The 13,740-nt window shown below is 47.4% G+C and overlaps 1 protein-coding gene across 3 annotated transcripts in view; it reads left to right on the top strand.

The window, feature by feature from the left end:
• The window catches only part of LOC126526600 (uncharacterized transporter YutK-like), a 169,893-nt gene extending 163,728 nt beyond the window's left edge, over nt 1-6,165 (top strand). For 2 of the 3 annotated variants that reach the window (XM_055068335.2, XM_055068334.2), the window contains one exon: nt 5,972-6,165. In XM_055068335.2, the coding sequence (XP_054924310.1) occupies nt 5,972-6,120 (149 nt within the window). In that variant the 3' untranslated portion in view covers nt 6,121-6,165. The remainder of the gene's footprint in view (nt 1-5,971) is intronic. The other variant, XM_055068336.2, reaches the window with a different exon arrangement.
• Nucleotides 6,166-13,740: the final 7,575 nt, after the last annotated feature.

The raw sequence follows: 13,740 nt of genomic DNA, 5'->3' as shown, positions 1-13,740 counted from the left end.
AACGAGATCGCGAAAAGACCGCCTTCATCATCCCAGACGGCCTCTACGAGTTCAAGGTTATGCCATTTGGACTGTGCTCGGTGCCTGCAACGCTCCAGCGTGTGATGGACACGGTTTTAGCAGGATTGAAGTGGCAAACTTGCCTCGTTTACTTGTATGACGTCGTTGTCTTCGTCGGAAATTTCAACGATCACCTTAGGCGGCTTGCAACAGTACTAGAGGCCATCAAGTCATCAGGGCTCACTCTGAAGCCGGAAAAGTTCCGCTTCGCTTACGGCGAGCTGCTGTTTCTAGGCCACGTAATCAGCAAGTCTGGAGTCCGCCTCGACCCGCAGAAGACAGCTGCCATCGCAAAGTTCCCGCAGCCCATCGACGAGAAGGCAGTGCGTAGATTTCTTGGCATGTGTGCCTACTACAGGCGATTTGTCAATGACTTTTCACGCATCGCTGAGCCGCTGACACAGCTAACTAAATGTGACGTCGAGTTCAAGTGGGAAACACCGCAGGTCGACGCATTTCAAGAACTCAAACGACGCATGCAGTCGCCTCCCGTACTTGCGCACTTCGACAAGCACGCCGATACCGAAATACGCACTGACGCCAGCAGCCTAGGCCTCGGGGCCTCCTAGTCCATAGAAAAGATGGACATGAACACGTGATAGCTTACGCTAGCCGGTCGTTGTCAAAAGCGGAAGGCAAATATTCTACAACCGAAAAGGAATGTCTCGCTATCGTTTGGGCTACTGCGAAATTTCGCCCTTACCTATTTGGCAGGCCATTCAAAGTGGTCAGCGACCATCACGCGTTGTGATGGCTAGCAAACTTAAAGGACCCTTCATGACGGCTGGCACGGTGGAGCCTCACACTACAAGAATACGACATCACTGTAACATACAAGTCCGGACGAAAACATTCAGATGCCGATTGCCTATCACGCGCCTCCATTGACCCGCGGCCGCAAGATGACGTGGATGACGACGCCTTTCTTGGAATAAGAAGCGCGGAAGACTTCGCCGAACAGCAACGAGGAGACCCGGAGCTAAAAGCCCTAGTCGAGTATTTGGAAGGGCACACCGACGTTGTCCCTAGGGCATTTAAGCGTGGATTGTCTTCGCTCTTCAAAACAACCTACTCGTGAAGAAGAACTTCTCGCCAGTCCGCGGCAACTTCCTTCTTGTTGCTCCGTCGGCGCTGCGTCCAGAAGTACTGCACGCCCTACATGACAATCCGACCGCTGGGCACCTCGGTTTCTCCCGGACGCTATCGAGGATACAAGAAACGTATTACTGGCCGCACCTAACCGGCGATGTCGCCCGTTACATCAAGACATGCCGAGATTGTCAGCGACGCAAGACACCACCGACAAGGCCAGCGGGATTACTACAGTCGATCAAGCCTCCTTACCGACCTTTTCAGCAGATCGGGATGGACTTGTTGGGACCGTTTCCGACATCAACTTCCGGAAATAAGTGGATCGTCGTGGCGACGGATTATCTCACCCGCTTCGCTGAAAATAAAGCTCTACCGAAAGGCAGTGCAGCCGAAGTGGCGAAATTTTTCGTCGAGGACATCCTGCTGCGACACGGTGCTCCAGAAGTCCTCATCACCGATAGAGGAACGGCTTTTACAGCAGAGCTCACGCAAGCCATTCTGCAATGCAGCCAGACAAGTCACAGGAGGACAACTGCCTACCATCCGCAGACGAACGGTTACACGGAGCGCATGAAGAAGACCCTCGCCGATATGCTAGCAATGTACGTCGACGTCGAGCACAAGACGTGAGATGCGGTCCTGGCGTACGTAACATTCGCTTATAACACGGCGGTGCAAGAAACAACACAGCTCACGCCATTTAAGCTGATTTACGGCAGGAACCCGACGACGACGCTCGACGCCATGCTGCCGCACGTCTTGACATAAAAATTGTTAGAGCGCAATCACATGCAACCACAAGTATGAAGGACGGAACACAAGCGCTTGCCGCTTGTGGTTGCATACTTGTGGTTGCATACTTGTGGTTGCATACTTGTGGTTGCATGTGATTGCGCTGTAACAATTTTTATGTCAAGTATGCACCAATTCGCCCAGAAAGAAGTTTTAATGCCGCACGTCACTGACGAGGAAAATCTTGACGTCGCTACCTATCTCCAGCACGCCAAAGAAGCCCGACAGCTCGCCCACCAGCGGATCAAGAACCAGCAGAGGGCCGACAGCCGACACTAGAACCTCCGACGACGCTTCGTCGAGTACCAGCCCGGGGACCGTGTTTGGGTATGGACCCCGATACGCCGACGAGGACTCAGTGAGAAACTACTGCGACGCTATGTCGGACCCTAGAAGGTCATCCGACGTATTGGCGCACTGGACTATGAGGTCGTGCCAGACGGCATTTCGCATTCACAGCGGCGCCGCGCACGATCTGAAGTGGTCCACGTGGTGCGCCTTAAACCCTTTTACGGACGCTGACTAGCTTCTTTATTTTGTTGTTTTCTTTGCTACGAGTGCTTTTCTTTATTACTTTCTCAGAAGGGTTTGGGTGCGAGCTAGTTGGTACGGATCATTCATATTTAAATCAGCGCCAAAAAACACGGACAAGGGAGGACACCGCTCGTCCTGTGTCCTCCCTTGTCCGTGTTTTTTGGCACTGTTTTAAATATGAATTATTACTTTCGTTTGTTTACAGCATCTGGTCGATGCTTTTTAAGAGGGGGGTAATGACACGTGTACTTATCTTTATCGGGCGAGCACGTTTCGCCGCCTAACAAATGTTATCGCACAGCGCGGGACACGCCTGCAGGTATCCGAAGTTTCTGGAAAGTAATCGATGCTCCTATTCGCTGTCTGTTGTCGCCGAACCTTATGCTATCTGATTTGATCGCCTGATGCGAATGGTGTAGAACTTTGTGGAAAGCACGCGGGTCCCAACGTTTAGTCTGGAACATTCGACGATTGATGTATGAAAGCCGACGCGCTTGACCCGTTGATCAGTTTTTCGACGATCGCCGACCGTATTTGCCGCTATCGTTGAGCAATAAGTGTAGCCTGTTTTTGTGGGCACAGGTTCGCCCAATAAAAGTTAGTTTTGTCTTTCACAGTATTGCTACGGTGTTCTTCAATGTCACCACCACGTGACAATATTTTATGGACCACCTTAGTGCGTTACTAACGTCTAAACATAGGCTAAAGTAGTGTGTTTGCTCAGGTTCAGGGACTTATTTTGGGGCCGGCTAGCAGCTCATCGGAGAAAATAAAATTTTAGGAGATAGTAAGTTTTAGGGACAGTTCTATAAAAGTAATTCCATGTTTCCTCCCTCCCCTTTTTTTGTGAATAATTTCGCAAATACTGTAGAATTCGCACTTTCTTTCCTCAGTGTTAAAGAGTAAAAAATTGGAAGTTATCTTGTGAAACTGCTTTATAATGAAAGAATGATGTTCAGACACCAGAAACCTGAAACGTTGATATTATGCCCAAAATTGTCTATTTATGTCGAATTTGTTTCTCGTACCTGGTTTTCCATCATTTCGGGAAACTCAAATGGCGCTCACCTGCAAAGAATGTTTTTCCATTCAAAAGATGTTGCGGAAATACTGTTCATTGCTTATATACGTGTAATTTTATTGTAATCTTTTGCGATAAATCTTATTCTCGAGCGCCACTGTGGAGACAGTTGTCCACATATCCATATATATATAAATATATATATATATATATATATATATATATATATATATATATATATATATATATATATATATATATATATATATATATATATGTGGGCAAACAACTTAGCGCTGTGTGTGTCCCTTTGTGTCTTTTGTCCCGTCTTTGAATCGCGCTACCCTACTCCCCTTGAAGCAACGCCCATTTTGAGAATTTAAAAGCAGTTGTACCTAATTGTTCTCTTACATATCGTTGATTTCGTAACTCCCATACAAATCCAACTTTGAGAAATAGTTTCGAGAGAAAGTTGACCCTCAGATTGGCCTGAGTAGTTGGGTCGCCTCCTTCGCAGTGAAATAACGATGCGCTCACTTTTCGCCTGTACTTTAAGGCTAGCCAAAAACTCCTTTAGCGACGAATAACTTTTTCGTTAGCCGAATATGTCATGCCTAACTTAGTTTAGACCAAAAAAACTTTCGTTGTTCAAGGGGCACTACGGGGAAGAATGAGACATAGCTATGCTACAGCTAGGCACGTATTTTTCTTCTTTGGGATGGGTTGTTAGCTTTGGAGTGCTCTTGAACGTCAATCATTGCATTGGGAAGAGAGCGAGCAATCTTCTGAACGAGCATTCGCATGCGCCGTTCAGTCGTATATCACAGCCCTATAGACTGCGTACTTATAATTACGATACTTAAAATTTGGCCAAAGTGCCACACTAATTCACTTCATATTACGGCCTTGTTAACAGCACGTATTGGGACAGTTAACCTGCTACACAAACGCTTTCTCCGCAGATAGGAAACTAACTCACCAGCTCTAACCACTCTCGTTACGGACGTTAGTTAGTATGAGCGGGCAATCGCCCTATTGGGCAGGCGAGATGAGTGAAGTGAGCCTCCTATGCCTCTACTCTTTGGAAATTCTGATGTACCAGCATAACAGAAAACCAAATTCGGTGGAGCGAGTATCGATACCTCGCCCATGTCCTGATTCCACGTACGCCATTTGTGAAACGACATCGAATCTGGTAAAAAAAAAACAAAAGGCATTACCGTTAATGGTCTAGGGCGCTCTCAGTCTTCCCGGTGTTCCTTGTCAAATATCGAGGTCCTGAAAAGTTATTACACTAAAGAACTTACAAGTAAGGAAGATCATGGCACTACGACTGCTATGTCAGTACGCCGTCCGCTAGGCCAATCGGCCATCATGAGTAACTGCACAGCAGACGACGGAACGAACAGGAGCGAGAATCGAAACTTCGCAATGTCCTGCTCTCAAATGACTGCATATGTCGTGGCTTGAGGACACAGTATCTTTTTGGGAAGGAAAACCAAAACTGGCTGCAGGCAAGCGATTATAGACAATAATTGCAGTGGTCTGAGGCTTGTCACACTTTTTTTCTAGAGACACCGTTAGGTGTGAATGAAATGAACTATGATCGCCGATAAACGCTAAAGAGTATGTGCGGGTGCGACTATAGGAACGTGATTTCCGATAAGGGGGGGGGGGGGGGGGCTAGACGTGAGTGGGCATGCGGCTCGGAAAATAGTTGGTGAGTATGAGTGATTATCGACATAATGTGCTCATCTATGGCACAGGGTATGTAAAGATGGTATTTTCGCGCCGAAAGATCGATGTAACAATATTGGTACCTAAGCGCACAATATCCACCACCTCATGCACGAGCAGCATGAAGAAGCGCATGGTGTCTCTCACAACATGGCCGTAGACGGCAATATATTAAACCTGCAGAAACACGAGAAGGGCGAGATGTACACAAAAGCATATGCTGCCTTTCACAACATGGTGGCATCATATTCAGGTGACAATCGTCTTCCCGTAGCCAGAACAAGAAACTGCTGACAGTTTCACCTTGAGCGGTTTCGTGAGCTCTCTGGATGATAGCCGCAGCTTCGGAGCTGCCGGAGAAAATCGAATGTGGGACAGCAGTCACAAACAGTGCGGACGCGCTAGTCTGGATAATGTGGCATTACTCGGCATGGTTGAATTTCTACATGTATACGTCTTGAGCCAGCCAGATATGTGGTGGTAGCCTTGTGGGCTAATGAGAGCTGATAGACAATGTGACATCTTGGCGAAAATGGATGGTGTTCAGGGTAGCGCCCAGGACATGTCGCTCGGTGAAGACGGTCAAAAGACAATATTTGCGATAAGACCGAATAGTTTGCCTTGGAGGTAAAGCGCCGCAGTCCTCGAGCCGCTTTGCTATCATCGCCAGTGAAACAAATATAGGCAATTTGTTACTTGAAACATGTGCTGTGATCTTAAATTATTTTTACGTAGTGGTGTTTCATTTTCAGGTAGCCTTATCGACTGAGTTGCCAGCGCTGTATGAAAAAACAGGACGCCGTGCAGTGAGTGCAACCGGGAGGGAGCAGCTGCATGACTCTAATGTTTTTTTTACGTCTTTACGCCCATTTGTGCAGGCGTAATTCAACCTACAATTTAGCAGCATTGAATAAATAGTTCGTCTTTAACATCTGAGACGAAAGTTGGTGTCATCTTGCGGAAGTCTTGTGTGATTATCTTTCTGTATCTGAGCTCGGAAAATACCGTCACGTGCGGATATTGTGTTCTGGAAATATATTTCAGGCGTACACAACTACTTAAGCTATATAAAATTTGAAGTTATCTCATGTGTGCTTTTGTTCTCTTTTTTATGTTCCGTCCTCCTTGTGCAAACAACATGTGCTTGATCTGCGGTGTTCCCTTTCCGTTCCACTATACTGCGCCAAATTTACCCGCCCTTGTGTCTTTACATTGTCTGCTCCGAATTTGTTTTTGCTTTTTTCACGCTCTGCAGGACCGTGCAGTTCTTGAGGCAGGGATGTTTTTTTTTTTTGGGGGGGGGGGCGCACCAGCTTGACCAGGCACGGGAGGTAGAGGGTAGAGGGAGGGGGCTGAGTAGGCAGCATGCTAACAAAAAATTACGGGGGGGGGGGCGGGGAGGGCACATACTCGGTGTGCCACCTCTTGGCTACGCCATGACGCTGATGTATTGACCGATATTCAAATTACAAACTATAAATTGCTTCAGATGACAACAGGAGCCCCGTAAAATTATGGAGGAAGTAAAAGAAAACGAAACTGAGAGAACATAATAACATTCAGCGGCAGTTAAGCGGTAAATGTTAAAGAAATCGTTAGGATTAAGCCTCACCTCTTCGAGGTTCCAGATCTATAACTTAAAAGGCGCTCAGCATATTGCACAGCATTCACGAGCTCACTCGGCACACGTCCTGCCTCTATGAAGAGCAAAGCGCAATTCACGGAGGTCCGAAGCAGATCACTGTAAGTTGTTTGCATATATATATAGTTATGGCTTGAGGAAATCACGCTGGCCGCGGTAGTAAAATGAAGAAAAAGGAGTACGACGCAGGTTGAAAAAACACGGTATATTGCACTGACGTTTCGGCTGGTGGACTAGCCTTTGTCAAAGCAACATGTACATGCCTTTGGGCTTCCTTATTAGTATCCTTCTTAATATACTCTGCTTATTCAACGTCCGTCGTACCCTTTCTTCTTCATAATATATATATTGCCATATACAGTACGCGGCACGTAGAGAAAGACGAAGATCTCGCGCATTGTAGAAGAGACGATGTGGTCCCTGCCTAATCGTTCTGAGTTTGCCTGTAATTAAAGCATCCTCCTTGTTTTCTTAGTTCCTGCTGCTTGTCAGCAGTGACACTGGTGGAGGTGCTGGGTAAATGTTTGGGATGCCTGTCAAAAGCCCCACATTATGCCCAGCACGTTTTCCGCGTCTCGAAACACTCGTCCACTACGCCAGCCGTCGCCTACTAGGCCCAAAGCCAGGATCTGGTCCCTACCACGAAGTCTGCCTGTTACCACGAGCGCCCAAGACATGGCAGAGTCATCCCTGCACAGGTGACTCTTTTGACTCCTCGATCTCCCGTGTGCTTCCATGGCAAGGATTAGGGGGATGCAGATGACTGGCTCGAAGAGTACGAGCGCGTAGCCAAGTATAATGAGTGGCATGCTGGACAGAAGCTATTGCACGTGCATATCTCTCTTGAAGACGGAGCCCGCACAGGTGATTCGTAAATCGCAACGAATCTAGACAAGCTGGGATGAGTTGTATGAGTTCTGCCACCAGTCCCTCCATACGTTTGGGAGCACCAAGAGGTGTGACCATGCACAGCGTGTTTTCGAATCACGGATTCAAAAGTCTAATCAAACTTTTGCCTTGTTCGCTGAAGACATTGCTCGCCTTTGTCATCGTGCAGACCCCGATATGCCCGAAGAAAAAAGAAACAGCCACCTCATGTAGGCGTAGCGGAGCACCTGTTTGTATTGGGACCATTACATTTTTTTTAAATTTTCATGAATGACTTACCCGATAACATTTCATCAAAGATTTGCCTATTTGCGGAAGACTGTGTAATTTATTGGAAAATAACTAACCAAGACAATGTTGCCTTACTTCAGACCGACTTAAATACTATACATTCCTGGTGTCAAACGTGGAACATGGAATTGAACATTTCGAAATGCAAATCAATGCGCGTATCCCGCACCTTATTAGCATCACCACACTATCATCTTGATAATACGCCTCTTGAGTCTGTTTCATCTTACAAATATCTCGGTGTTACCGTTTGTAGTAACCTATCATGGAACCATCATGTGAGGCACGTCGTCACCAAAGCTAACCGATCACTTGGGTACTTTCGAAGAAACTTCTATATGGCACCCCCATCCCTTAAAAAGCTTCTCTACACAACTTACATTCGTCCGTCACTTGAATACGCATCATCTATCTGGGATCCCGCTGGTACTACACTGATAAAAGAACTTGAAAGAGTGCAGAATCGTTCCGTTCGCTTCATCTTATCCAATTATGACCGCACAGCCAGTGTTACCATGATGAAGTCACTACTTAACCTTCCAGAACTTACAATTCGGCGTAAAATAGCCCGGATCGCTCTTTTTCATAAAATTTACTATCACAACAATCATCTCCGCAATCAGTTCATTAAATCCCCTCCTTTCATTTCATCTAGAATTGACCACCTCCAAAAAGTTGATGTTCCTCGTCGTAGAACTGTAACCTATTCACATGCATTTTTACCTAGAACCACATCCGAATGGAATCAGCTGCCACGAGTAGCTACAGCTATCATGGATACAACGCGCTTTAAGGATTTCTTGAATAACATGCTTAATATTGCTTAATTATTTGTATTGAATTTGTCCTTCTGTTTTTTGCTTATTGTTGTTTTAGTTTTAGATGTTCAAATTACTCTGCTTTATCTTGGATGCGACTGTTTCAGTTCATTTTTGTATTAAGCTGGTGATTGTTCATGCTTCTTATTGTGATTGTATCAACTGTTTTTCCAATTTTCGTCTGTAATATGCCCCTCCCCTCTGTAATGTGCAAACCCTGAGGGTAAAATAAATAAATAAATAAATAAATAAATAAATAAATAAATAAATAATCTTGTGCGGTACTCATTGAGAAGTGTCGATGAAATTATTAAAGAATCGATAGCCATTGAGTGCGCGTTAAATCTATGCTTCTGCCTTTATAATCACCTGACCAGCAGTGGACCAGCAAGTACCGCAGCTGTTATGGTCACACACAAGGGCTCCTTGCGCCGGCTGATACGGGAAATTGTTCAGGAAGAGATTATGAAGCTCACTGCCACGCAAAGTGTACGCACAGCTGCGTCGGTGGCTGAGGTTGTGCGCCAAGAAATAAGGCAAGTAATTTCGGCTCTCGAGTCACATCTCCAGACATGGCAACACCGCCACGCAGATGTCCGTCAACCACCACCTCCGTTGTCGACGCCGCAGTATCACCGGCAGTCAGCACCGCGATGGCCTTGGTGCCATAGGGTACAGCCGACGTGACCACCGCTTCGCAGAACAGACATTTGGCGCACAGCTGACTATAGGCCCTTGTGATTCCACTGCGGGAAAGGGGGCCACATCTGCCCACATTGCCTTTATCACGCCGAAGGGTACCAAGCATTTCCGTCCACTGCATCTCGTCGCCCTTTCGACGGCAGCGGAGCGAACATGGACGCAAATTCTACGAGCTGGCGAGCCGATTCTCCCGGTAACCGGTCACGCTCGCCCTCTCCGGGACATCGTTGTTTCACCTGAAAGCTGCAGTTTCACTGACGTGGCCCGAGGGCGACCTTGCAGCCCACGCCGGGGTAACTGAAGGCCGCGAGCTCAGGGAAGATAGGTTGCCACATGTCGAAGTGCAGAAAATGCTGCATTGCCGCCCAACGAGCAACTGATACAGCCGCATGGTTTGACGACACACGAGATTGTTAGCGCTAATGTTACTGTATCAATTGACGGCCATGACATGACGGTGCTGGTAGACACTGGCGCCAACTTTTCAATTGTAAGTGAAAAACTGGCGGACAGACTTTACAAATTGAAAATGAAGTGGTTAGGGCGGTAGCTTAGAGTTGCTGGAGGCGGGCTACTGACCCCAACTGGCAAATGTACTGGAAAGATCAACATAGAAGATTCGTCATTTCTCGTAATTTGTGTATTCTTCCCGAATGTTGCAAAAATATAACCTGAGGTAGGGACTTCTTAAGCGAGTACGGCACCGTCATCAACATAGCAGAAGCTATACTAACCTTTTCTGGGGACAAAAGTGCAGAATTACAACGCAAGCCTTTGCGCATCATAGACAGCGTGACCGTACCACCGTTATCTTGCCGTCTTGTATCCGTCAGGTGCGACACAGAGTGCGATGGACAAGGCCTTGCCGAGCAGATAATTGCGCTTTCGCTCACTCAAGCCATACCCAGAAGTCTCATCGATTAAGGTAATGCGTGGGGAAACAGAAGTACTGCTGACAAACTTCAGCAAGGGAAGATGAAACATTGCAAAAGGCGCACCAGTTGCTTACCTCGACGAGATTGCAGAATTCGGCGAATGCTTTGCATTACAACAGAGAGAGTAAGACGCTTTTGCACAGCTACCTGTTCTTGACGTAGCGCGAGCTTATCGTGAGCTTGACGGGAGCGTGAGCGCAAAGGCAGCGCCTTTTGCACCTGCTGAACCAGTTTGGCGATTGCGTCTCGTAGACACCCAGGGTCAATCAGATGCCACTGACAAACCACCGGATTATCGCGGAGGAGACCGCGAGACCAACCGACAATATCCCTACCGTCTAGCACCTAAAGAACCCGAAGCTATTCATGACCACCTGAAGAAAATGCTCGCCGACAAAGTAATCCAACCATCAAAAGTTCCGCGGGAATCACCGGTAGTGGTGACCAAAAAGAAAGACGGCAGTCTACGTTTTTGTGTCGACTAAACCGGGTGGCAATGAAAGACGTATACATATTACCGCATATCGACGGTTCTCTCGACGGGCTGAGGCATGCCCGCTACTTCTCGTCGGTGGACCGAAAAAGTGGTTATTGGAAAACCGAAGTCGACGAGAAAGACATTTAAAAGGCTGCTTTAGCAACGCCTGACGGGCTTTAGGAAGTCAAGGTGCTGCCTTTCGGTTTATGCTCGGCTCCAGGAAGTTTTCAGGGACTCATGCATATGGTTCTGTCAGGCCTCAAGTGGCACACATGTCTTGTATACCTCGACAACGTCATAGTTTTTTCGCAAACGTTTGAGGAACACCTGAGACGGCTGCTGGTGGTTCTACAAACAATGTGGTTCACCATATTGGCCTAACCCTGAAAGCAGAAAAGTGTCAGTTTCGTTTCGAAGAAGTCCAATTATTCTGGTCTTATTGTGAGTCATCAAAGCATCCGCCCTGACCCCGACAAGATCACGGCCGTCACAATGTTTCCAGCGCCAACGAAAAACATGACAATGAGACGTTTCATAGGTTTCTGCGCATATAACGAAAGATTTATTGCCAATATTTCTCATACAGCTTCACTGTATCCCGCCTTACAAGTAAATACATTGCCTTCATGTGGGGCGAAGAAGAAGAAGCAGCGTTTAAAAATATCCGACAGCGCCTGCAAACACCTCCTTTTCTGGCTCACTTTCACGAGCACTCTGCTGCCATGATGCATACGGGCGCTAGCGAAGCAGTTCTGGTCTCTGTGCTCTTGAAGTGGCAAGACTCAGCCGAGCGAGTCATTGCATACGCAAGCCGGACGCTCTCACGGGCTGAGTCTAATTACTCAACCACAGAAAAGGAATGCCTTGCGGTGGAATGGGCAGTTAAGAACTTTCGCACATATCTCTATGGCCGTTCTTTAAGTGTTGTCAGCTATCATCACTCACTTTGCTTGCTGACGAACTTGAAGGATCCGTCTGGTCGACTAGCGCGTTGGAGTCTCAGGCTTCAAGAATTCGATATGAAAGTGATGTGCAAGTCCGAACGTCAGCACTTCCTGCGGACTGCCTTTCAAGGGCAAAGATTGAGCAAGAAGTCACAGAAGGTGACGAAGCCATGGCTTTGATAGGAGTTCTGACAAGGTCACCATTGCTCGTAAGCAGCGGGAACCTAGTGAACTCATTCCGGTAATTTATTTTTAGAAATCCGAATTACAAGTGCGCCCAAAATATTTGCAAGAAGCTTGCCATCATTCTGCTTCCATAATGTCTTCTACAAACATAACTTATCTGCAAGCGGAAGGAACCACCTACTTATCGTCCCAACGTCTATCCCGTCATGAGGTCTTACAAGCCTGCCACAATGAACCAACATCTGGCCACCTCGGCTGCATGCGAACACTGGTCCGAGTCAGATAAATATTACTGGCCAAGGATTGCCGCATTTATGAAACATACAGAGCGCACGTGCCTCATTTGTCAACGACACAAACCACCACATATGAAACCAGCTGGCTACTACAACCAGTCTTAGTGCCCAGGACCCCATTTGCCCAAATCGCCACGGATCTTCTCGGACCATTCCCGACTTCCCATACTGGCAATAAGTGGGTAATAGTTGCCGCCGAACAACGTAACACAGTATTGTGAAAGCAAGGTCTTTCGAAGTGGCACCGCATTCAAAGCAGCGTGATTCTTTATTGCAAAGGTGGTTCTTAGGCACGGTGCGCCAGCGGTGTTAACAATGGACTGAGGAACTGGCTTTACTGGTACGCTCCTTAAAGCTGTGCTTAGTCTCAGCGGCAGGGCTTACCGAAAGACCACAGCCTATCACCCGCGAACAAACGGCCTAGCAGAACGCCTGAACAAGACTTTCGTGGCCGTGCTGAGCATGTACGTAGACGGGGAACACAAAATTCGGATGACATTCTATCGAACATCACATTCGCTTATAACACGGCGCAACAGGAAACAATGCGAAAGATGCCATTTGGACTTCTTCATGGCCGTGAAGGGACGACCATGCTTGCTGCGATGTTGCCACATGGCTGCGGTGATACAGAGGTGGACGCTGAAGCTTCCGCTCAGCGGGCTGAAGTAGCGCGACAACTCGCCCGCATCAGAATCGCATAACAGGACTACGACGCTCGACGTTACAATCTACCGCACCGTTACATCACATAGCAGCCAGGTGAAAGTGTGGGTTTGGGCTCCCATCAGTCGACAAGGGCTTTCAGAAAAGCTGCTCAGTAAGTACTTTGGTCCTTACAAGGTCGCAGGACGCCTCAGCGACCTGAACAGTGAGGTTAACCCCGACAGTCCCTGCTTTCTCCAGGGTGAACCAGCGCCCACCAGAAGTCGTGAGATTGTGCGTATATATATATATATATATATATATATATATATATATATTATGGTAAAGAAGTCCGACACGGTTGTGGACGACACGAAGGACGCGGACAAGAAGACGCAACAGCGTAGGCTTAGCCAGTCAAAAACCAGGAACAGCGTCTAGCCCGAGCCCCACTTCAGTAGCGCTGGCGATCCGGCTGCGGAGCTCGGCACGGCGCACTGGTTGGTTTGCGTGGTTGGCTTGCTACCCTTCAAGCACGAAATTTTCTCCCACTTCGTCACTTCTAATGCTAAGGCATTACAAAGAGGCAAAGGGAGAGTAGAGACAGCTGTTAGACGAACTTCTGCTGAACGAATGCCCGTTTGAGCTTTGGTAAAAATATTCAGCACGGCAAAATTGT

Source organism: Dermacentor andersoni, chromosome 8 (genome assembly GCF_023375885.2).
Source record: "Dermacentor andersoni chromosome 8, qqDerAnde1_hic_scaffold, whole genome shotgun sequence".
Taxonomy (NCBI): Eukaryota; Metazoa; Arthropoda; class Arachnida; order Ixodida; family Ixodidae; genus Dermacentor; species Dermacentor andersoni.
Note: the sequence above shows the minus strand (reverse complement) of the source record. Positions and strands in the feature narration are given on the sequence as shown.